General features: G+C 43.1%; 1 protein-coding gene across 1 annotated transcript; it reads right to left on the bottom strand.

Moving 5' to 3' along the window:
- Positions 1-14,763: 14,763 nt before the first annotated feature.
- Positions 14,764-21,648, bottom strand: LOC114430716 (uncharacterized). The gene is made up of 10 exons (XM_028398680.1): positions 21,296-21,648; positions 20,969-21,137; positions 17,484-19,955; positions 17,214-17,402; positions 16,891-16,990; positions 16,484-16,728; positions 16,343-16,393; positions 15,703-15,893; positions 15,011-15,170; positions 14,764-14,903 (listed from the first exon to the last, which is right to left on the bottom strand). The coding sequence occupies exons 4-10, from the start codon at positions 17,398-17,400 to the stop codon at positions 14,764-14,766; spliced, it is 1,074 nt and encodes a 357-aa protein (XP_028254481.1). The 5' UTR covers positions 17,401-17,402; positions 17,484-19,955; positions 20,969-21,137; positions 21,296-21,648.
- Between the last annotated feature and the right edge of the window lie 3,178 nt (positions 21,649-24,826).

The raw sequence follows: 24,826 nt of genomic DNA, 5'->3' as shown, positions 1-24,826 counted from the left end.
GCCCCACCATTCATCTACAGCTGTTTTGGCCCAGCGCATTGACACATTCAGACTCCCCCCTCGCCCCCACGGGGCCCTGTGACAGCGCTGCTCGGAGCAGAGAGGAGCGGCTGTTTAAAATAAAGGAGGAAGCACACACTCAGCAGGCTGCGAGGAAAGAAGCAGAGGACAAAACAGGAGAGAGGTAAGAGTCTGTGACACAGCTCAGCCTCATCTTACTCCACCACTGTTTGTCTTTTTCACATTGTATCACTTAAACACTTTTAGAGACGCAGGCTTCACGTCACTACAGCCTCCTTCATACTGCAGCCTGAATGTTCACTGTGAGTCGCTCTGCGTACAAACGTCTGCTAAATGAGTTACAAGCGTCAATATAATGACGTGATATAAAACTTAAACGTATAAAACGTAAATGACGCTGTAAAGTAGCTTGTTAGCTCATGCAGCAACAGTGTGTAGCTGCTATGCTACAGTGTTAATTTTGTTGACGAATCATTTTCGTCATAGTTTTCGTTAACGACCTTTTTTTGCTGATAAAAATGAGACGATAACTAAATAAAAACTAACGCATGGTGCCAAAAACGAAGACGAAATGTATTGACACTTTCGTCAACGAATAAAAACGAGACGAAATTATTGATGGAGACGAGATCCAATCAGAGCAGATTTTGTTTGTGGAAGGGAGGGACGAATCAGGAGACGGCGGCAGAGAGCCAATCAGAAGTGGTCTCTCTGTGTAAGGACGTTACCCAGTGATGCTGGAAGAAGGCGTCCTCATGCACGGTAACACAACACAGGAGAAGAACAGACACACGGACATGTTTGATGTCAAGACAAACAAGACGGTTTGCAAACCGTGTGGAGCGACTATCAGCGGTAAAAACACAACAAACCTGAAGCGACGTTTGCAGACGAGTCGTCTTAACTTCCGCTCAAAGATACACGTGACAAAATCTATAAATGAAGACACCGCTGCTGATGGTTTTACAGTATGCGACCTGTTTCTGAGTTGTCACTGAAGTGTTTTGCTGTAGTTATGGAGGATTCATGAAGAAGGTCATGACTGAACAGTGTATTCAGGGAGAGCAGCTCACTGTTCACTGGTGCTTTTGTGAAAAGATCATAGCAATAAAATAAAGAGGTGTTTGTTTCAAATAACACAAGTTAAAGCTGTGCCTGTTTTATTGCACTTCAAACCTTAATTATTTCATGAAAAAATATATATCATAGAATTTTAGTCGACTATATCCACGGCAGATTTAGTCGACTAAAATTCTTTGATATTTAGTCGACTAAAACTAGACTAAAAGTTAAAAAAATGTTGATGACTAAAATGTGACTAAAATCAAATGACATTTTAGTCACAAGACTAAAATAAAAACTAAATCAAAAATTGCTGCCAAAATTAACACTGCTATGCTAATGATACTTTAGCTTGTTTAGCATTAAGCTAAGTGCTGCTGTTACAACTTACTGTTAAGAGTTAATGAGCTCTAAACCACAGCAGGAAAAACTAATGTATATATTTAGTCTAGTTAGTGTTTATTAATGCTCAGGTGTTCCTCTGTAAATGACAAGCTAGTTAATTATTGTCATATAGTTGTGTTATTTTATGGCTTTTATAAATTCTGTTTTTCATCAGGTGCTGTGCTTAAACACCTGTCTGTGTCTCCTCATGAAGATGCCACAGCCTCCACAGATGAAGGTATAATCTGGATTATTTACAGTGTTAGTTATCAGGCTGATCATTATGGTCTTATACCACACAGGTCATGTGGAGCCCTGTGAGGAAACTCCAGAGGACGTCCCAGCAGCAGTCCAATACCTGAGAGCCTCCACTCCTTCCTCTGCTCCTCCAGCACCTGACCTGGTAACAGAGGAAGGGTCCAAGGTGTCCAGGTCTCACTGATGATCCTGTACTGTGGACAAACTTAATAATAACAATACTAGTCATCTTGTGTTGTCAGTGGTGGAGGAAGCACTGATGTTTAGTACTCAAGTAAAAGTAAATGTGCTACATCAATGATCCTACTTTACCAGTCTTAAGTACTTACTTTTAATTTCCAAGAGTTTAAATCGAGACAACTGGACTCAAGGATTGTTTTTTTTTAACTTGGGGATACATAAAAAATACATGAAGAATTACCTAAGTACAGTAACAAAGTACAAATACTTAGTTACTTTCCACCACTGTGGACAGTCTTCAGAGAGTACATATTTCTATGATGTATTTTGATTGTGTTGTACAGGTTTTTTATGTTTCCTTAAGATAATATTTTCATATGTGTGTTCCACATTATTTAAATAAAAGGTTGCTTATATAATCATCACTGTACATGTCTTTGTGTTTGGGGCGGCATTTCTATAGAATCTAGTAGCCCGTAGGGCCCCAGTGTTACCTTCTCGCCTAGGGCCCCTATAGTGTCAAGCAACGGCTCTGTTCAAGAGTTAACAAGACACAGGTGACAACAATCATGGCGGAGCAGCTGACCAACAAGGAGGGAAACACAAGAGGAAGGAAAGAGTCCTTTCACAATAAAACAGGATATCCAACAAAACAACAAAGTACATGAAGCAGGAAGATGGAGGACTTAAAGGGAAACAGCTGACACAGCTGGCATCATGACATTAGTAACAGTTCAAATGCAGTAAACATGCTGCAGACGTGTTCATAGATGAAGTCAAACATCAAATGTGCCGTCCCATTCACCTAAATGTTACTAAGAAGAGGACTTCCTGCTGCTCCTTAAACATGATGGTCTGCTGTGGGTCATGTCTTTGTTCTGCACATGTACAGCTAACATCTCCAGTGTTACACAAACACATCATGTGCTGCTTGACTGGTTCCATTCATGGTAGGAAAGCATGTGGAAGTCACACATGTCAAATCTGTGCTAGCCTCCCTTCATTCAGACCATATGAAGACAAAGTCTGCAGGTCCAGGAAGTTATAATTAACTATCATTAAATAACAAGAACTTATGATGCAGCCAGCACATGAAGACCCCTTTAAAATAATAAACCTCAAAAACTGGTGTTTTCATCAAAAAGTGACTGTGGCCCCACAGTAAGTCCAGGGGCTTATTTCTGCCTCAAAAGGACTTGATTTCACTCTGGTCTGTGATATTTAACAGATTATTGTTGAATCCAGGGAACACTTCAAACAGACCGGTGCTGTAGGTGGACTGACTTGCAGCCACCCTTTGAAATATCTTAGAAATAAAGGTGAGGTTGGAGATCACAGCAGTTCAGAAGCCTGTGGTACTTAACCTGTTGCCAGAGACAGGTTGATCTGGCCACACTTGTGTGAAACCAGCCTGTCCAGTTAGGATCAACACTGATTGTGGATCAGTTTCAGCTGCAAATGCAAATGGAACAGACAACAGGTGGAAATGAGAGGCAGTTATCGAGACAGCCCCTATAAAGGAGAGGTTCTGCTTCTCAGGAGGGTCACACCCTAATACAAGACCACTTCCTGTTATGCAACAAATACACTTTATGATTCAATGTTGAGCTAATGCCACAGCCACAAAAAGACATTTCTCCCAGCTGCTAGACAGCAAGCCTTATCTAGACATGGAGGACAGTCTCCTCTCCTCATGGAGGACAGTCTCCTCATGGAGGACAGTCTCCTCTCCTCGTGGAGGACAGTCTCCTCATGGAGGACAGTGATATGCAAAGTGTTCAATCTTCGTTGACACAGTTAGAAGAAATCTTTGTTCATATCTTTACCAATGTCAAACTAAGAAGAACATGTGCTTTGTGTTGTTCTTCCACCGACTGACACATGAAAAACAAGAGGTCACACATGGCTCGTTGGTCTAGGGGTATGATTCTCGCTTAGGGTGCGAGAGGTCCCTGGTTCAAATCCCGGATGAGCCCTGATGTTTAACTTTATTCCATTGGAGACAAACTCCTTTTTGTTGAACTCTTTTCAGTTCCTCTCCAACTACTACATAGCTTTACAAAGCTAACAAAGTTCTATTCAGACTCATCCCAATCCAGAGCAGTTGTTACACACCCTTGTTCGGGCTGGGTGAATGGGTGGCCGTCTTACACACACCTCCGCCACATCTTTTACATTCCATTTCGTGTTTATTCAAAGCTGAACAAAGGTCTTAAAAAAATACAAAATAATTTAACTCAAATGAAAATCACTCAAAATTAATAATGCTTGGCCAAAGGTGGTCAAGAAACTGTTTGCCACCTTCTTCCACCCTCCTCTTCCTGTAAAAACCCTAACTAAACACTAAATGTAGACTTGTTACGGGTTGCAAAATAATAATAATGGCACAACTTTCAAATATACTAAATAACCAAAAACAATATTGTACAGTGCCAAATTAATCAAAAAATGGCTACAACAATATAAGTGTCACAGCAAAGGCTCTGAATACTTGGGACCATGTCATATTTCACTTTTTCTTTTTAATACATTGAGTTTGGCCACTCCCCCGAGTAGCATCCTCAGTTCTGCCGAGTGGCTCATCACATTACGATAACATCTTCCCAACCCATCTACTCTTGGAGAGACACAGTCATGCTGTCTACACTTTAACAATGCTACGTGACTATGCTGTAAATGTGTCTTCACATCATCTGAGCTGCTCTGCACTGTGTGCCCTGGTGCGGCCTCTGCAGTGCGCAGTGCTGCCTTTGCAGTGCAGCCTTTGCAGTATGCAGTGCGGCCTTTGCAGTGTGCAGTGCGGCCTTTGCATGTGCAGTGCGGACTTTGCAGTGCGCAGTGCGGACTTTGCAGTGCAGCCTTTGCAGTGTGCAGTGCGGCCTCTGCAGTGCAGCATTTGCAGTGTGCAGTGAATTTTCCTCCTTAGTCTTTGAAGGAGAACTTGTTTCTGTCACAGCATTTGCCTTAAACATAAGCATCTTGTTTGAAGACAAACTTTGACAAACATTGAAGGCCAGTTTTTGGAGTAGTTGTTTGGTTTCTCCATTGTACAGAACAGAGCATGCCTCACTGCACTGGACTGCATATATCCAGGGGTGGCAGTAAAAAGCAGCTTCCCTGAGGGGAAACTCAGTGATGCTGTAACCTCTGTTATGCTGACTTTTTAAAAAAAAAATACTTTAAAGCCACTGCTTTGTGGCTTTGGTGCACAATGGATAGCGCATTGGACTTCTAGTTAAACACAGAAGTGATTCAAAGGTTGTCGGTTTTGAGTCCCACCAGAAGTGCTTTTTAACTTCCTGTGGCGCCGTCCTTCAGGGTGGATACCTGTTGCAGCAGCTCTCGTCCTGAGAGCTAGAAAAAAAATGAAATGTTCCTTTCAGTTGGATGAATCGACAGAGCAGAGCATCTCCAGTGCTGCTCAGTTGATAGTTTTGGTGTGCTATCCCTGGAAAGGCGATATTTTGGAAGACTTTCTGTTCTGCAAGTTATTGCGCAGAGAAAGTCTGTCAATCCAGAGATTAAAGCTGCTCACTGTATGCTGCTGAACATGAGGCACTGCTGGATCACTCTGAGGTGCGATAGGTGTTGCAATGGCTGCAGCACAGCGCTCAATCAGAGGGGAAGAAGAAGGAGCAACATCACTGGAGAGCAGACTGGAGAAGAAGGCAGCGTGGTCAGAGCAGTCAGAAACAGGTGCTGCAGGGTTTCAGCCTTTCTCTGACACACAGGACACGACCTGGTTCAGACCATGTGCTTCATCTGGTGCAGAATGATACAGCTGTAAATCCCTCTGTGCCTCATCTTGAAATCTGTGTCAACACGTGCTGTCTCAACAAGTCTTTAGACCGAGGTGACATTCACGATCAGTATTGAGTATTGTGGTGTATGAGATGAGGGTAATATGTTAAGCTAGTTGTGTAACGTCTGTTTAGAAGCTGTGTTCAGCAGTGTCCTCAATCAGCTGTGGATCAGCCATGGTCACAGACACTCACATGTTGTCATCAACTAAATTAGCTGTCAGTGTTCCAGCAGCTCTTTGATGCTAAGTGAGTGCTCTACCATTTGAGCTAATCCCCCTTGCTGGCACGTGCCAATGCCAAACATTGCGCCTTGTCCTGCTGCAATATGGAGCCAAATCTGGGTCATACATTGTCAGCCATGCTGCTACAGTCCTTGTGTGGTGCACCCAAATATGTGCAACCACATTTGGTATTTTGAGAATCAAAAAGCAGGTAAAAATTTTATTTTGTTGATACTTTAACAGTGCTGTAATACTTTAATAAGTAATAAGATCATTATTTTGCATGTATAAAAGGTATGCCTGTGCGAATATGAGTGAATTAAGTGTTATAATGGTAAGTGGAACCTTTGGCATTGTCATTGTCACTCCTCAGTTGTCTACTGCGGACCAACTTCCTGTTTCCTGTTAGAAGCAACCCGGAGAACGAAGCGAGTGCTACTGTGTTTCTTTTGCTAACATTCTATTATTCTCAGGTCAGTATTTGGTTAAAAATGGTCACGAATGAAAGCCTTAAGCTTCGAATTGATTCTGTATTCGCTGACAGTGATTTCATAATGATTTGGGTAACTTTGAGTAACTTTAAAAGTAGTTTGTAGAAGCTAACGATGCAGCTAATTGGAAGGTAGTAGCGGTATAGCCGAGCTGTGGGTAATCTCGCGCTACTTCGAGTAATTATCGCGCTGAAATGCTCCGCTGTAATTTGTATCAAGTATATGTATATAGCACACTTACGTCACTCCAATTGAATGTATGTCTCCTGATGTGTTGATGTGTGATTATAAGATAGAGCTGCATTATTTGTTCAGTGTTAAATGTAATGTTTGATGAAAGAATGCAAATATTATTGGGTTTATTTTGGTGCAATGTCCAAGTCTGTGTAAACTTGTATGTTTATTTAGTGAGAAATACTGTTATACTGTTTGGTGGGGAAACATGGTTTATATGTGGTTACAGACCTGCTGGAAAAACGGAGGTGGTGGCCTCAGACATCATCTTTCTACCACATACAATGCAGTGGTTCCATCCATTCCAGGAAGTTTGCACATACTCACAGCAAGAACTGTGTCAACCAGAAGAAGGACTGTCAACCAGTCCCCCTCCGGCAGTCTCACAGTCGTTAGCCAGTCGTTAGACACACCTGGCCCAGGCAGCCAGAACATCACAGGTAACTATGGAAACATTTAGTGCTATTGTTTTTTTTAAGTTTTACCCAGACCCACCCACTGAGGTCCTCCACCACATATAAACCATGTTTCCCACCAAACAGTTAGAACTGATGAAGCTGCTTGGATGAGCAGCGAAACGTCTTCACGAAAACTCTACAAGTCCAGACGCCTTGTGTGGAAATATATGGTCAAACCTGGTCAAAATATATGTTTGTTTGCACATATGGTAAAAGTGTATGGTTGCTCATAGATCGAGACCTCTGACTGAGGCCATAAAGCATTCTGATGTTTAATGGTTAGTCTAGAAATTCGAACTGCAAACCCCTTAGTTGACCCCAAAGATGAAAACACAAGCTTGCCAAAGAGATAAGATATACTCAAGGTCATGTAGCAGGAGGACCTGTGAGAATACACACACACACTCACATCAAAGATGTGAGTGGAGAACTTCAATGTCTTTTAAGTTTCGTATACGCCCTCCACCTTGTGATTATTGAATATGCATGTTTCACTGAAAAACATTACCTTTTATGCCTTTCTATGTAAATGTAACCACACCTTGTTGTAAGATTAATAAAACGAGCCTAATGCATGGGACGGACAGAATGCAAATGGTCAGCTGCTGGAGCAGATCGAGGGGTCTGTATTGAGCTGTGCATTCTCCCTTTATAAAGGCGAAACTGAAACTGATCAGTACTGGTTTTCATTCAATGTTCTGTGCATCGGGGACGGAGTCTGGGAATCCGGGGTGACCAGATCAGGTCACAACACTTGCTTCAATCTTCTCTACGTATGATGACCTGGATGACTGAGAATCTTCATCAACAGGAAACATGACCCACAGCCTGAACAAAATGTGCTTAAAAATACACATTATGAGGCTGGAAAAAGAGAAAGACTTCATGAGGATGTTTTAATGGAGATGTATCTCACCCAGTCTCTCATGAAGGAATGTGATTTTAAGTTTCACAAGGTGCCTGGACATATACAGCATTACCAGGTTGATCCATTTGGAGTACATATGTACACAGAGACTGGAGTAAGCATCCTCATGCGGGAAAAAATGTGGCTGTATATCTAGATGCTACAGGGAATGTGGTATCCAAGGTCCCTAATCAAAGTAAACGACTGCTATACTATGCCCTAACCCTTCCAGGTTGTGGTCAAAATGCACCCCCCTCCCAGTCTGTGAAATGATGACCAATGAACACTCCATCCTACTTTCTGGCTACAGTAGGATGGAGTGAAAAGTATCACAATACACTCAGAAAAGTATCACAATACACAACCCTGAAAGTAAAACAGGTTGAAACAGAGAGGGAGAGCATTGACAGCTATTTAGACAGAGCTTTTGCAATGTGTTCTAAATGGAAGACAGAGAAGGACATACAAACATTCACAGTCTTGTGCATATGCTCTGCACATGTGATTAAAGCTGTCAGTAAGGCAATTGGGAAAAAAACTGCAGATAAGAACTTGAAAAGTTTTGCCACATTTGCATTTGCTAGGTTGCAAAACAGTACTTCAATGGCTGCAGTACTCACCATCTTCCGTTCTCTCTGCCGTGTGTTAAAAGCCAAACACAAGAGCAGTTGTGTCCAGAAACATCTTGAGACATTGCATGACTTGATTAAAACAAACATCATTCCAGACATGGAACAAACAGGAAATGCTGACACACCCCTAGCTCTGGAAGATGACAAACAAAGAAGAAATGTCAACACCATTGTTGGAGGATCTCCCTTTACACATGTGTTTAAGAGCATCTTGGAGGAAGTACAGACAGAAATGGAAGAGGATTCAGAGACCTCACTTCCTGAAGACATTCCCTACTTCTGTCCTGCCGTCCTTGATGTTCTCTTTGACAACTGCCTTGGCATATTTCCCCTTTGGAGTGGTCTCATGTTGAGACGTGTGAAAAGGGATGCATGTGACCAAACAACAAATCACAACCAAAACCAGAGAGACAAACTGCCACGTGGAGAGATGGTTTGGAATAGTTAAACATTGTATTTTGAAAAAGCAGAGGTGCCTGAGGCCAGCAGCATTTGTTAGAATAATGTATGGGTCCTTACAGGGAAGATACAGAGAGCATATCATGTATCATAACTCTGAAAACCTGCTCATTGAAACTATGCTCAATTATGCTATGCTTATATATCATAGCATAAAACACAGGACAGGAGAAGAGCAAGCAGAGCAGAGAGCAGCAACAGAGAATTTGGGTGTAGCTGTTTTTCCTCTGTCCCCTTGGAGCTGTGACTTGTGCAATATGTCACACTAAATAAAGACATTTTTGTGACTGTATTTATGTATTTGTTTCTATTTGTTGTATAAATGTTGTACATTATATACATAAGCTGCATATACACAATACACCCAGTAGGCATATTATGTCAGATTTGGACAAACTTACGTTTGTATTTAAACATCTTTTTTTCTAACCAGTCCAGTGTACATGAGCACCTCACCTATGGATACAGGGATAGGCTCCAGCCCCCAGTGATAATCATCACTGTACATGTCTTTGTGTTTGGGGCGGCATTTCTATAGAATCTAGTAGCCCGTAGGGCCCCAGTGTTACCTTCTCGCCTAGGGCCCCTATAGTGTCAAGCAATGGCTCTGTTCAAGAGTTAACAAGACACAGGTGACAACAATCAAACCCTTTGCAGTGCGCAGTGCAGACTTTGCAGTGCGGACTTTGCAGTGCACAGTGCGGACCAGTGCAGCCTTTGCAGTGTGCAGTGCGGCCTTTGCAGTGCGGACTCTGCAGTGTGCAGTGCGGCCTTTGCAGTGCGCAGTGCGGACTTTGCAGTGTACCCTTTGCAGTGCGCAGTGCGGACTTTGCAGTGCACCCTTTGCAGTGCGGACTTTGCAGTGCGCAGTGCGGACTTTGCAGCGCAGCCTTTGCAGTGCGGACTTTACAGTGCGGACTTTGCAGTGCGCAGTGCGGACTTTGCAGTGCGGACTTTGCAGTGCGCAGTGCGGACTTTGCAGTGCGCAGTGCGGACCAGTGCAGCCTTTGCAGTGTGCAGTGCGGCCTTTGCAGTGCGCAGTGCAGACTTTGCAGTGCGCAGTGCAGACCAGTGCAGCCTTTGCAGTGTGCAGTGCGGCCTTTGCAGTGCGCAGTGCGGCCTTTGCAGTGCGGACTCTGCAGTGTGCAGTGCGGCCTTTGCAGTGCGCAGTGCGGACTTTACAGTGTACCCTTTGCAGTGCGCAGTGCGGACTTTGCACTGCACATGCAAAGTCCGCACTGCACACTGCAAAGGCCGCACTGCACATGCAAAGGCCGCACTGCACACTGCAAAGGCTGCACTGGTCCGCACTGCACGAGCCGATATTTTGTGGCCCCCCACTTGACATCAAAGTTTAGAGTTAGTGCGGCCCGCACATTTTTCTCACACGCACTTATTTACTGAGTCCGCACTGCGCACTGCAAAGTCCGCACTTCACACTGCAAAGGCTGCACTGGTCCGCACTGTGCACTGCAAAGTCCGCACTGCAAAGTCTGCACTGCGCACTGCAAAGTCCGCACTGCAAAGGCTGCACTGGTCCTATTTTTACTACTTTTACTATTAAACTCGGACAAGACTGAGGTCATTGTTTTTGGACCGAAACATCTCAGAACTAGTTTATCAGATAATACTTTCTCTCTGGATGGAATTACTCTGGCCTCCAGTACGACTGTGAGGAACCTTGGAGTTATCTTTGATCAAGACATGTCGTTTGTCTCTCATATTAAGCAGGTCTCCAAGACCGCTTTCTTTCACCTGCGTAATATTACTAAGATCAGGAGCATCCTCTCTCAGAGTGATGCTGAAAAGCTCATCCATGCTTTTGTCACTTCAAGACTGGACTACTGCAACTCTTTATTGTCAGGATGTCCACATTACTCCATCAACAGTCTGCAGCTGATCCAGAACGCAGCAGCTAGAGTTCTGACAGGAAGCAGCCAAAGGGATCATATCTCTCCTGTTCTAGCGTCTCTTCACTGGCTCCCAGTGGACTCAAGAATACACTTCAAGATCCTTCTTCTAACCTACAAGGCTCTTCATGGACTTGCTCCATTGTATCTGCAGGACCTGATTGTACCATATGTTCCTAATAGGACACTCAGATCTCTGAGTGCAGGTTTACTAGTAGTTCCTAGGATTCATAGAAGCAGAATGGGAGGACGAGCTTTCAGCTATCAGGCACCGCTATTATGGAACCAGTTACCAATCTGGGTCCGAGAGGCAGACACTGCCTCCACCTTTAAGACTAGACTTAAAACTTTTCTGTTTAGTAAGGCGTACAGTTAGCCTTAGACCTAGTGTGTAGCACAGCTATGCTGCTCTAGGCCTACGTTGTCGGGGGGCACAAACATGATCCACTGAGCAGTTTCCCTCTCACCCTCTAACCTCTCCTTTTCTCTCCTTAGTCTGGCTCACACTGGTCTCAAGACCTGGATGATGACCTGCAGTCCGGCCCGTGAAGTCTCTCTTGCTCTACGTTGTCGGGTGGCACAAACACGATCCTCTGAGCACCCTCTGACCTCTCCTCCACTCTCCTTAGTCTGGATCATACTGGGTAATATCGTCTCATAATCTGTGTTTACTGTCTTCCTTGTAGTTCTGTGCCTCGCTCTCGCTCTCTCTCTTTGCAGGTCTCAAGACCTGCATGATGACCTGCAGTCTGGTCCCTGATCTCTCCTGTGCTCATCGACTTCACTAGCCCCTGCTGCTCATCCTTGCTATCAAATTACTATTCCTACTTATGGACTGACGATATATATAGATATCTATCACAATATAATCACTGTTTCATCTTGCTGTCATGTTTGCTCTGTACTGTATCATGTTTGTATCATGTTTGCTCCTCTCTCTCTCTCTCTCCTTCATCCTCTCTCTCCTCTCTCTCTCTCCTTCATCCTCTCTCTCTCTCTCTCTCTCTCTCTCCCTCATCCTCTCTGACTAGCAGCAGGACTGGTTCCCCCTTAAGTTGACGGGTCCTGCTCAAGGTTTCTTCCTCTTAAAGGGAGTTTTTCCTTGCCACAGTGCTCTTAGGGGGGTTCCTGTGAAGCGCTTTGAGACAATGTCTGATTGTAATATGCGCTATATAAATAAAACTGAATTGAATTGAATTGGTCCGCACTGCAAAGTCCGCACTGCGCACTGCAAAGGCCGCACTGCACACTGCAAAGGCTGCACTGGTCCGCACTGCGCACTGCAAAGGCCGCACTGCACACTGCAAAGGCTGCACTGGTCCACACTGCGCACTGCAAAGTCTGATTCGTTATACTCTGTTTATAGTCGTATTCATCTTGTGCATTTTTATCACCAACACCTTGCAGCTGTGGAGCTGACTGACTGTTAAAGGTGAACTGTTATCAGTGTAGTATTCTAGTGTGACCCATTTCAGGGTAAGTCTGACCTGGAAGTGGTCGAGCTGTGGGCAGAGTTTGTCCTGAAGCTCCGCTGGGTGGAAGGAGTTGAAGGAGGAGGTGGAAGAGACACATTGGCCTGTGAGGGGTAATAGAGAGGAGCATTAAAGGGTACGCTGCTGTGGCTGCATTAGTCCTGCTGTTTGAGCTGTTTGAGCTGTTCTGCACCTGCAGGAAGTATTTCTCCAGCGCCGGTCTGACGTCTGGGTTTTTCTCCATGGCCTCATTCAGCATCTTGTCAATAACCTTGTTAAATTCCTTCATCTCTGTCACTTTAATGTCCTTCTCTTCAAAAGGAGAAGAGCACTTGGAGCACTGGAAAACAGCAGGACATTACAGAATTAAACAGGTGGTGTTCTGTATACACACACAACACCCCCTGTGTTTACTGCCGCGTCATGAAATGAGCAGTTGATTTTAAACCTGTTTTGTGGCTCTGTCGAGTTTCTCCTTCTGAAATGTGATGTCTTTGTTCAGTTTCTCCAGGAGTGTCTGATTTATTCTCATCTTTTCTCCCTCCTCTAGTCTTGTTCCTTTCCTGGAAACAGACACACACCCATGAATACACTAAAGCTGAACATGCACATACACAGAGATTCATACGAGATCAATGTCAGGCAGATAGTTTAAACAAGTTTATTTTTGGTCTAAAGCTTTCACAGGGGCGCTACATAATACACCCTCTGTATTCCCTGTAGTATTGTGCAGTGATGGCTGCACAAAAGAGATGCAGCTTTAGGCCACATGGTCTGTGGGCGACTTCTACAAAGGAGGGATCTGTGTGCTCCATGGGTGCTGGACTAAGTGTGTAAATGATTGATTCTCTAACTTGGCCCAAAGCATATCCATCACTGTGTTGCAGTGATAATACACTGACTTCCAACAAAAAAACAGTAATTTAACTATTACTGCCTGCTGAATGTTGACCATTATGCTAATGATATATGAGCTAACAAAGTATTTGCATGGTTAAGATCCAGTTAATCCAGAATCAGTCTGAATGTAACCTGAGCCGTCGAAGACTAATTGCTTCGTTCTCAGTGATCTGCTCTACACTGGCTATAAACAACAATAACCTGCATGTCCTGTTGGAGCTCTTGGATCGTTTGTTATCCTTCAGCTTCACTTCAGCAGCTCTCAGCTGCTCCTCCAGCTTCAACTTCTCCTGATAGTCCGGACCTAAAACGAAAACAAATTACATTGTGGCCAATTAAAGCTGCCACCATCATTTAACAATCAATCAATCAACAAGTATACAGTTGAAGAGGGCTGTGGTTGGTTTACATACTGGATTCTTCAGCTTTGTTGAAAGATTTGGGGTATACAGAGTTAGAGTTGCTGAACAGCTGGTTGGTGTTCTCCAGAGCTCTCTTTTCCTGCTCCAGCTTGTGGATTTTAGCATCCAGCTCATCACCCTTCTGCTTAAGTTCCCCTTTCTCTTGTGCAACCTGGTGAAAAGCACACACAGATGATGCTGTTCACCGAGCTTCAGCTGCTGGCTGAGCATTTCTTTGTACACCTTGATCTCATCCTCCCTCTCTGTCATAGCTTTCTGCAGGTTCAGCTTCCTCTTCTCCAAAGACAGCACGCCGTCTGCCTTGTTGTACAGCAGATCCCTCATACGCTCCACCTCTAGCTTCATAAACTTGTGCTCCACCATGCTGTCCTGATAGGGAACCCATGAGTTTAAAATCACAGTGCATACAGCCTTCCCACATAGCAAAATTTGTCCGGCCCACATCTGGGCCACACCCTTGTATCAGTTCTGGCCCAATTTTGGCTGGGCCCTCGGCCCAATAATGGCCCACTTACTGAAAAATGACACTACTAATTTGGTCTGGCCCACGTCTGGCCCACACTGAGTAAAATGACACTATTTGTTTGTATTGGCCCACATGTGGACCACAAACTATAATGTGACCCTCATTGTTTATATTGGCCCAGTACTGGCCCACAATCTGGGTGAGTGTTGGTTGAGAATCGGCTGGGCCTCTGGGCCATGTCTGGCCCTTAACCTGTACATTTGGGTTGGCTAAGTGTTGGCAGAATGTCTCTGGGCCAGTATTGGCCAACACACTGTAAAACTGACTGAATATTGCTTAATTTGTTTTTGACCCACATGAGGCAGTACCTATGTCCAATAAAAAAATAAACAAATTCATTTTTTTTCATGAAAATATTTGTATTAACAATCAACAATTAATTCATTTACAACCATAAAAAGCAACCATCAAAAACACAAAGAGCTAGGCCATGCGCTCTTTTTCCAGGAGCCTTCTCTTTCTCCCTCCCTCCCGATCTGTTGCCAGCTGGAGCCATCTTTTTGTTATCTGCTCCACCTCTGCCTCAGCCACCACCCCAACAATAGGGTTTCTACGGACTGCAGCTAAAAGGATATGGGAAATAGATATGTGAATACCATGTAGTGTTTATTTAACAGTAATTAATTATGTCATATTGGAAGAACTATGTTTGTGTTCAAGACATACTTACCAATTATGACCTCTCTGAGGTTGAGGCCTGCCACAGATGTCTTTCCATTTACTCCCCTCCAATTTAGGCTCTTGGCCAGAGTATTACTAATTAATTTTTTGAGCACCCGCCAAGTTGTGTCCTTTACGTCTGCTCCGCCAATTGCTCCCAGATAGTTGATCTATAACAGAAGAAAAAAATGTGACTACTTTTGTTTTTACTTTGAGCCACTGCATTTTTTCAAGGGGTAAATAGGAGAGAGAGGATTAGGTAAACGGAGAGAGGGGGGACAACCATGCAGCAAACATCATCATACATCACAGAGAACAAACATGATTGTTGTAGCTGTAATGCTAAAAATTTAATTTTGTTTATCAGTATGTTAGCTGATTTGTTGTTTAAGTTAATTATATTTGCACTACATATATGAACACAGGTAGGAGTTGACAGTAACACTGGGTTTGTCAGAGGGCCGGGTGGATGTCAGCATAAAGACCTGGCATGGGAGGAAGCCACGTGGAAGACACACAGTTAGTGACACAAAATAATGGATCATGAATGGGTCGGCCTGATGAGAAGTCAGGAATAGAGGAGGAACAGGGGAGAAGAGGTGGGGGAATAGAGATGGTGGTGGTGTTAAGGAGGTAGCATCCACACAGAGACAGCTCAATACCCTAACCTTTTAAATACATAAAATCACAAAAAGTTCTTACCATTTTCTCTTTATAATCTGGACTCTGGAGACTCTGTTCCAGATTCTGAAGAGCCACAAGGTTTTGTAGTGGCAGACCCTCTATCTGCTCCACTCCTGGTCCTGGTGCCACCTGATGCTGAAGCAGCCGGAGAATTGTGCTCTGCTGGTCCAGCACCATTTCGAGCTTGGTTAAAACCTCTTTTAGCAGTGCTAGAGAAAGGAGTAACACAGTGTTAGAATAACACACACCTCTGAGCTGCAGGACAGGATGCTGCTAAACTGCTAACCATCATAGACAATCCTTCCCACCCTCTCCACAACACTGAGAACAAACTGAGAAGCAGCTCCTGCAGCCCTGGAACGTTACAAGTCATTCCTGCCGTCTGCCATTAGACTCTAAAATTCACCAGTCCAAGTCAGAACTGTGTGTGTGTGTGTGTGTGTGTGTGTTTCAGTGTGTTCCTGATTAACATAAATAAATTGATAACTTAACTAAGTTAATCTTAATGCTATATTACATCCATGTCCGTGTAGTCTGTTTTACTATGGAGTAAATCACTGGTGATTAAGAAAGCAGAAAAACAGAAAATACCAATATTAGTGCAGTGTATATAGCTATATCATGTCAAAATTTCAAAGTAGAAATCACTTGTCCTTACCAGGTTCTGACTGCTGAGGGGCCCACCTGTATGTGTGGTGACTAGGCAATGCTAGAGGAGAATTCACAGTATTAAAGAGAATTAAGGAACATGTGAGATTAAATGTGTATATACCATCTGTGTTATTAGCAAAATACTCACATGGCATTTCATTTACTGGCTCCCAACTTTGTAACATCTCTGAGTAATGTACAGGTGGAGGAGGCCCAGAATTGGTGGAGAGGTCGGTGTACATTGGCTGGGGGATTGGAAGTGGGGTGACAGGCATAGAAGGAGGCTGTATGATGGGAGCTGGGGCAGGGAGATTTTTGGTAGGTGGAGATGGTCTGTCCTCCTCTGACTCAACCCTCTCCAGACCTCCCGGGGGGCCAAGTTGGACACGCTTTCTATTTTCAGACATACAAATACAGATTCAAAATGTTCAATCAACATTAAATGGAAATGGTATAAGTGCTGATTCATTTAAATAATGTTTAATCCAAGATATTTGTTAGTCGGGACTTGAAAGGGAGAGAAAATAGTACTGAGGGCTGAGCAAACTAACATACTTTTTACGTCTAGGCCTTTGGCCACAAGCCTCAGCCTCAGAGAGAAGGTCTGAGGTCATCTCCGCCTCCCTGGCTTTTCTCCGTCCTTCTTCGTAGCTCTCTATAGAATAAAGATTCACTACACATTATATGTTTTATACAACACATTATAATTATATTAGTTCCCACTGACAGATGGAGAACAGTAAAGTGAGTAATCTGATGTTCATATCTCAACAATCACATCACAATCAGGAAGAAAATCAGATCCAAATGAAGAGTTACCAGACCTAGACGAAACATACTGTATAAGAATAGCAGAAGAAGAAAAACTTTAAACCTACCTGTTGTAAACAAAGTCCGGACCTCCCACTGGTCCCAGCTGTCCTCAGGTTCGGTTCTATTTTTTATGGCCAGGTGCAGGGCCATACCCCTGAGTGAACCAGGCCAGTAGCAGTGGCCATCACTTATCCACTGCGCTGGCACAAGTTCCACCTCCTGAGTTTGGAGAAACTCAACAACTGAATACATTACTGAAAAGAAAAAGGACAGGCCATAATAACCAATGTACACAGGTGAGTGAGAAAGTGAGACTTATGTAGTTTAAAGCTTACTGGTTCAGAGGCTGGTTCAGTGGAATCCAAGCCCATCCTTCATTCAAAAAAGTTTACTCCTACAGTTCTAGATGCCTGGCTTCAACTTTTGAATGACAATGACGTAGATGTCTAAGAATCTTCATTGACAAGCCCATCCTTCACAGTACAACTGCTGAACATATACAAGTTGACTTCCTGGCCATGAAGTGAATACAATGACTAAATACAATATCTAAATGCTGGCCTGGCCAAGAAAAGGTTAATTAAACAAACTTTTTACATTTTTCATATTTTTGTTAGGTGTAACAGACACAGTATAATGTATATATTTTATAGTGGCCGTGGAACAATCATATATATGCTATATGTTAAAAAAAAACAACACAAGAAAAATATGTGTCTATCCTAGAGGGAGGCAGAGCAGACAGACCTCTACCACAATAACCACAGATAAAAAAAACAGAAAGGTAAAAATCACTTGCTCCAGAAAATGGAACCAAGTTGCATCATTGTTTTGTGTGCAGAAGTGGTACTGCAACAAAACTGTCATTGTGTGGTAGCCTCACATATTTCATTATGTGCCCATGCACCTCCATGACTTTTAGCTGTGAAGAGATTTTGCCAACCACATATACACCCAAAATCTGAGAATTCAGAGGATACTCATAAAAAGGCTCCATCTGTTCATATTCTCTAAAGACAATGTAAATCTTGCCCAGAGACTTTAAAATGTTTTCTATCAAAGCAATATGGTCACCAATCTTTACACATCTGTCCCCCTCAACTGATATTTTGATTGTTGTACCGTTTAAAAGAAGTTCCTCAAACTGAACTACTTTTAAATCCATTAGGGAGGATGGAACTGGTCCATGGTTGTGCTCCTTTTGCAACTTGAGCTTTCCCTGTGAATCCTCATTCTCTGTAAATTTATCCATCTCAGAAATTCGACGAACAACCTGAGCAAGTGGATGGTGTGAAGTTCTAACCATCTTCTTCATCTTACCCAAATAATCCTCAAATGGAAATGAAGATATTAAGTCCAGATGTCCATGAAGTTTAACATCGTCTGGAAGGTGAATGAGACCATGAACATTGTATGTAACAAATTCAGGACCATACAACTCACTGAAGTGTGTTACAAAGGAGACCAGCAATTTCGATGCAAAATCATTAAGAGATGCAGACAATGAAGGGCTGGCAAGAATGAAAACGGCAACTGATAATAACATGAAGTTGTTATAGACAGGAGCAGACACCTCATTAAAGAGAAACACAGGCCCTGTGTACAACAAAAACTGGCGCAACTCTGTTGCTTTCCATCTCAGCCTCTCTAAGAGCCCCCTGGGTTTACGAGCAAACTCCACTGGAATGAAAGGCTTTGAGCCTAGAAGTTTCCTAGATATTTGTTGCATTTGCCGAATGGACAAGCGGCAAGACATTGGCCCTGCTGTAAACCATAAATCTAGAAGTTTACGTACAACACCAAGGCAGACAAGGTGCATGTAGTCAAGAGGAAAACCTGACACCATACCAATTCCTACATCTTTTAACGGAGAGTTTATGACATGATGTTCTTTGTCAGACATTTGTTCAAAAGAAAGATCAGAGCGGCATGGGCTGTTTACCTCAGGAAAAGTCATCCTATGTTTAAGATAAAGACCCTTTTGAATACACTTATCACAACCAGAGTAACCAGTGTGAGTTTTAGTCCCTTTAATGAAAGCTCTGGCAGGAGTATCACAGACCACAGATGTCAACTTTATGAAGCACTGTTTTCCATGGAGAACAAATCCTTTGCTCAGCTCTTCCAATTCATGGACCAAATCTCTAAGATAGTCAGTGAGACAATTTGGCTTTGAGTTGCCACAAAACAGAGCAATGACAACAGGCTTTTTCTTAACACCCTGTAGCAAACCGAGGATTGGCCAAAACTGTAATGAAGAACTCCTAAACAAAGGTAAGCCATCTACATTCAGCTGCAATCTGAACACATGCTTGTTTGGAATACAAGACCAGATGTGTGCCAAGCTTTTCTCAAAGGCCTTCCAAATGCCAAAATAGTAGTAAGTACCACCTGCAAGGTCATGGATGGTGTACGAGGTTGTGGTTTTTAGGAGAGTCCTAGCATCCTTTGGTAATGAGGGGTGATGGACTCTCAAGATAGAAAGAAGGGCAGTCAAAGCCACCAAAGGCACCCTGAAATGAACAGCCCAATCACATAAAGACTCATCCAAAGACATGCCATTTCCCATGTCATCATCCTGGGATTCATCATCACTGTCCGACAGTGATTGATCCCTGATCCCATGTCCCTGATCCTGGTTTTCTAAACCACAGTTCACTACAGCACTCTCAGAGCCACATGCAGCAAAGTCATCCTCCTCATTGTGAAAAGAGGCAATTAAAGAATTTACCTTTTTTACTGCTCTCTTTCTAAGAGTGTGTCTATCCATGTGTGCTCATCAGTCTCGTACCTTAAATGCCGTTTGCCTGGGGACAGAGAGAAATTAAAAATCAAATAAGTAACAAATAACAACACTTGCATCATTACATTATATGGTGTGATGTTTATATGCTAGAAAATATCTAAATTCTACAAAACATTTTTGAATTTGATATGCCATCAAAGTGTGACTATCATGTGTAGCCTCTTGAAATGTGGCTTTGATTGTATTAGGAGATAAATCACTTTAAAGCATTATCTTCACATTTCATACACAATTTGACTTCTCTAACGTTAGCCTGCATCTGTGGGGGCCGCCATTTTTGTTTACATAGCTGTAGGTACGTCAGAGCTGCAGCGAGCGGGAAATCTCGCGGAATGGGCGGAATTAACGTTGCCTCGGACAATCAATTATATAACAACACACAAATCAATACAACTATTTTATCCGGGAACTGAATCATAATCAATATACTACAATATTCATTAGAGTATAGCCTATAACCTGTTGCTAATTTCAATAGAGTTAAAAATAAAATAGCATAATAATAATAATCTATTCAGTTCGAGGGTGCAATGTTTATGAATTTGACTGCTGTTCCAGTGCACTTTCATGGGTATTAAATTTGAAACGCAAACAGTTGCCTGGAACGCAGCACTAGAGACTCTTTAGTCTTCTCTAGGTTAAGACTTTACTCTTGCTAAGGCTAGCTAGCTACCTGAGACCACGAGCCTATAAAGTTAAACCCAACTGTTCAGGACAGGTTACGATCTTTTTATCATGAATTAAATTAAACTAAAGCTTACTAGGGTTTGCGCAAAACTTTTATTCTGACAGTCTGTAGCTGCTTAAGCTACCGATAATGTCTACTCATGAACTTCAAGATGAAATGGATTAGCCATCAATCAAAATAACCTCATAGTTTGTGCTATGCAACATTCTGGGATAATCTTGTTGATTGTCGTTAAATTTTCTGCCACCATTTAAGCTACATTATGACTAAAAACAATGAAAAATCGTTTTTAGTCAGTCGTCGAGTATTTGTGAAAGTCTACTTACCAGCGCCAGGGAGCGAATGAGAGAGAATTCCCGCTGTACGTGATCCTAGAGTGTCCATCTGTCGGTCAAGATACAGTCAGCCGACATCCGCCAATGATTGTTCATTTTTTAGCGCGATGCCTGTCTGGTTCTCTACGTTACACGGGTAGTGAGCCGACAGACGTTGATGCTGCGAACATGAGCAGTAAATCAAAATTGTTTGAATTTTACATAAGGTGCGCCGTATTATAAGGTGCATGCTAAAACAAACGTCTACCAAAAAAAAGGTAACGGAAGCAAAACAGTGAGTTAAGATGAACCTTATTCTACAATTTACAATATACTCACATTATTTTTAATCATTCCTCTCCTAAAAACCCATCAAAGTCGTCGATCATCTTCTGTGTCAGAATTGAACAGCTGTGTTGCCATCAAACATGTCGGGTTCCCTCTCATCATTGTCAGAGTCCATTTCGTTGCCGGGTGGCTGTTCAGCAATGGCTTTCGCGAAAGCTCGAACAGTCAATGCAGATACATTAGTCCAGGTATCACCGATCCATTCACATATGGTGGCGTAACTCGCCCGGCGCAGCTGTTCTATTCCCATTCACAACCGCATAACTGATAGTCTGTAGGTTGAAATGTGCCTGGGAACCTTGTCTCTTCACTGGTGCCATTTTCGGTGGTCCAAATGTAAACAAATGATTTTGTACTTGCCGGAGGCGTGTCGGAGTAAGCGTACCTGTACGTATTACGTTGTTTCAGTTGATTGGTTTGCCGCTGCCAGCGTACGTACTGTACGTAAAACGTACGCTCTGCTGATTGGTTTATCGCTTCCCGTCAACGTACTGTACGCATTACGTAGTGTTCAGCTGATTGGTTTATATCGCTGCCAGCGTACATAGTACAATCATTGTTTATTGTTGCCATGGATATGCAGATCAACTGTTGGTCGCTAACAAAATGGCTTATGCTCGCTGTCTTTCATTCTGTTTTTGTTTTGCTTTACATTTGCTAAATTTGTATGTCAAAGGACTGTTTATTTTTCTTGTTCATGGAATGCAGCCTCAGATAAGCCGCAAGTTCCAGCACTCCATTACCTTCTCTGCTGTTTGTTGGAATTATCCTGACCAGTAAAGTTAGCAACAAGCACCAGCTCAAACGACGTCCGAGTGAAAATTCAGTTAAGCAACAGCCAGCATCGCGTACTGCGTTTGTATAATAATAAGAATAATAATATAAGCCCAACAATAGTATGACGGGCTGTTTAAAGAATTCTTAGTGCCAACACTCAGCCAGAATCAGGCCAACAGCGTTCAGTATAGTACTGGCAAATATCCGCCCCCTTACTGTCGGGCCAGTCACCGTATTACATATGCCCACCGCATCTATGTCCAACGTCGGCGATATGGTAGCAAACAACAATCGGGCCAAACAAGAAACAAAGTGTCAGCTTAATACTGCATGTCTGTTTTGGCCCATTCAAGAAAACGCGTGCTTCAGCCGACCCGATCCTCAGCCAACACTGCCAACATTCAGCCAGAAGCGGGCCGATTGTGCTTGCTATGTGGGTTTCTGTCAGGTCCATTCTTAGCTTTGAGCATTGTGGATCTTGGCTTCCTTCAGTCTAAAATACACAGAAACATAAAACAGACATTGTGTAGTACATTACCACAGCTCCAGTCAATACACACACAGAGCCCTGCTGTGATACACTGACTTGTCATTGTAGTCCTGGATGTCCTTCTTCATCGTGGATATGTGGGACGTCAGCATCTTCACATCAGAGGTTGTTCTCTCTAGGTTGCCTTTGCAGCTTTTCAGCTGCGGGACACACGAGAGTCAGTTCACTTATAATAATATCAATATGAAGGCAGTTTATTATTAGTCCACATTCAGCACCTCATCCTGCAGCCTGCAACAGTCACTCTCCTGCTCCTTCAGCTCCTGCTGCAGTTTTACTGCCTGTTGGTTGGCCACCGCTGACTTCCTCTCGGTTTCTTTCCTGTTGTTCCTCTGGATCTCCATCAGGTGCTTCTTCTCTGCAATGGCGGCCCTGTTTTCCCTCAGCTTCTGGTTGGCTTTTGCAAGTTGCTGCAATAATAATTTAAAAGAAAAGACTCCTGTGTGAATTCACTCTAGAATGAATGACCAGGAGATGTTTAATGTCCCATGCTTTACCAGTGCACACTGCTGCATCTCAGCATCTTGTTGCTTCATGTACTTGATAGTGTTTTCCCACAGGTGGGTAAGCTGCTGTTTCTCCAGGTGAGCCTGCTGCAGATTCTCTGTCACCTTATCCAATGCAAGCTGGTACGACAGCTTGAAGCAGAGGGATTTTAATGGGAAACCACAACTGCCTACACATACTGTTAGTAATAACACCATGGATGTGCTGTGTTTTTACACATTACCTGGGCTAATTTTGTCTCAGTCTTCTCTTTATCGAGTGTTTTGAGCTTTTCATTGGCCTCCACAGACTTCTTCTCTATCGCCAGAATGAGCGACTGCACCAGGGGAGGTTAGACAGCTGTTAGCTGATGATAACTCAAAGCTGTAAGTGCTGCAGAAGAGAGATGTTTTCATTTCTTTACCTTGATCCTCTGCTCATCTTGCTGAGCGTATTTGTTGATGGCCATCGTGTCCTCATATTTGCCTGCTGACTCCTCCAAAATGCAATCCATTGTCTGCTGGTCCCAGTTCATCTGCTGCCTGAACTCCTCCAGCTTCTGTTTGGCCTTGAAAATGTTGTTCTGGGGATACAGATACATGTTATTGTGGCATCACAATCTATAGCTACTTCTCTTTTCTATTTTTTATTTATGAAAGGCTCGGACCTCCAGCGTGTTTTTCCTCTCTCCTAAGGAGCTTCTTAGCCGTGTCCTGAGTCAGACGGCTAGTTTCTCTCTCCGCGAGGGCTGTCAGGTGTTTCTCTAACTCTATCTCTCTTTCCTTTGCCTCACACAGAGCCTAGACAACACAAATAACACACACTGCATAACCCACCACAAAACAAACATATCACAACTCATAGATACTGACCTCAGTGTTTTCCAGCTCTTCTTTAATATTCTTTAGGTAATTGGCCATGTTCTTCTTTTGTTCCTTGTTTTTCTCCAGTTTGTCTTCCAGTTGTGTCCGCTCTATCTCTTTTCTACAAATCTGTTGACATCATCATGACACAGCACACAGTGAATCAAAATTCAGATACCGAAAACCGATGTGCAATAACGTTAAGAAAACACAATCTAAAGTGTAAAGTGAGGACCTTTTGTCCATACATACATATCTGACACTTAACAAGAAAAAAAGATTCAAATGTTACATTTTATTTGGAAATTTCAGCTGCTCTTAAATATTTAAAATAATGAATTGAACAGTGACCCTGGTGTCACTGCAGGAGGACCGTGTGCACAACCTGCACTCAGTCAAAACAAACCTCATCAACGGTTTGTGTTACAACATTATTCTTCAGTGAGTAATTTTAAACGACCCACATGATGACACCCAAAAACAAACAGAGAAAAGGAAGCTAAACACGTCTGTGCCATTAAACATGTTAATAATAAGTTTCCTCACCTCCTCCAGTAAGGCTTTGTTTTCAGCGTTGAGCTCGGGGACAGCATAACGGCTACCCCACCCCACTTCAGCCAAAACTGGGTCGAGAACTTCAGACATAGATTCCATTTTAACACCGCGCCTAACAAATGCTATGGAAAGCAACAACGCAGTAATTCTCAGCAATATCTCTTGACTCCGGCTTTATACAGCGTCTCTCTGCCGGTTGCTAGGGCTCAGGTCTGTTGTCAGTCGCCCCTAGCAAACCCCCCGTTCGGCATGTCGCCACAAGGAGGCAGCACGAGACCAGAAGTAATGCTT

Source organism: Parambassis ranga, unplaced genomic scaffold, assembly GCF_900634625.1.
Source record: "Parambassis ranga unplaced genomic scaffold, fParRan2.1 scaffold_27_arrow_ctg1, whole genome shotgun sequence".
Lineage (NCBI taxonomy): Eukaryota > Metazoa > Chordata > Actinopteri > Ambassidae > Parambassis > Parambassis ranga.
Note: the sequence above shows the minus strand (reverse complement) of the source record. Positions and strands in the feature narration are given on the sequence as shown.

Bases quoted from the DNA above. Each gene is read 5' to 3' on its own strand.
- LOC114430716 (XM_028398680.1), bottom strand. From the start codon at position 17,400: ATGTATTCAGTTGTTGAGTTTCTCCAAACTCAGGAGGTGGAACTTGTG. The intron at 16,729-16,890 runs GTATGTTAGTTT...GTCTGAAAATAG, and splicing joins CAAAGGCCTAGACGTAAAAA to AAAGCGTGTCCAACTTGGCC. The intron at 15,171-15,702 runs GTAAGAACTTTT...CTTCTGTTATAG, and splicing joins CAGATTATAAAGAGAAAATG to ATCAACTATCTGGGAGCAAT.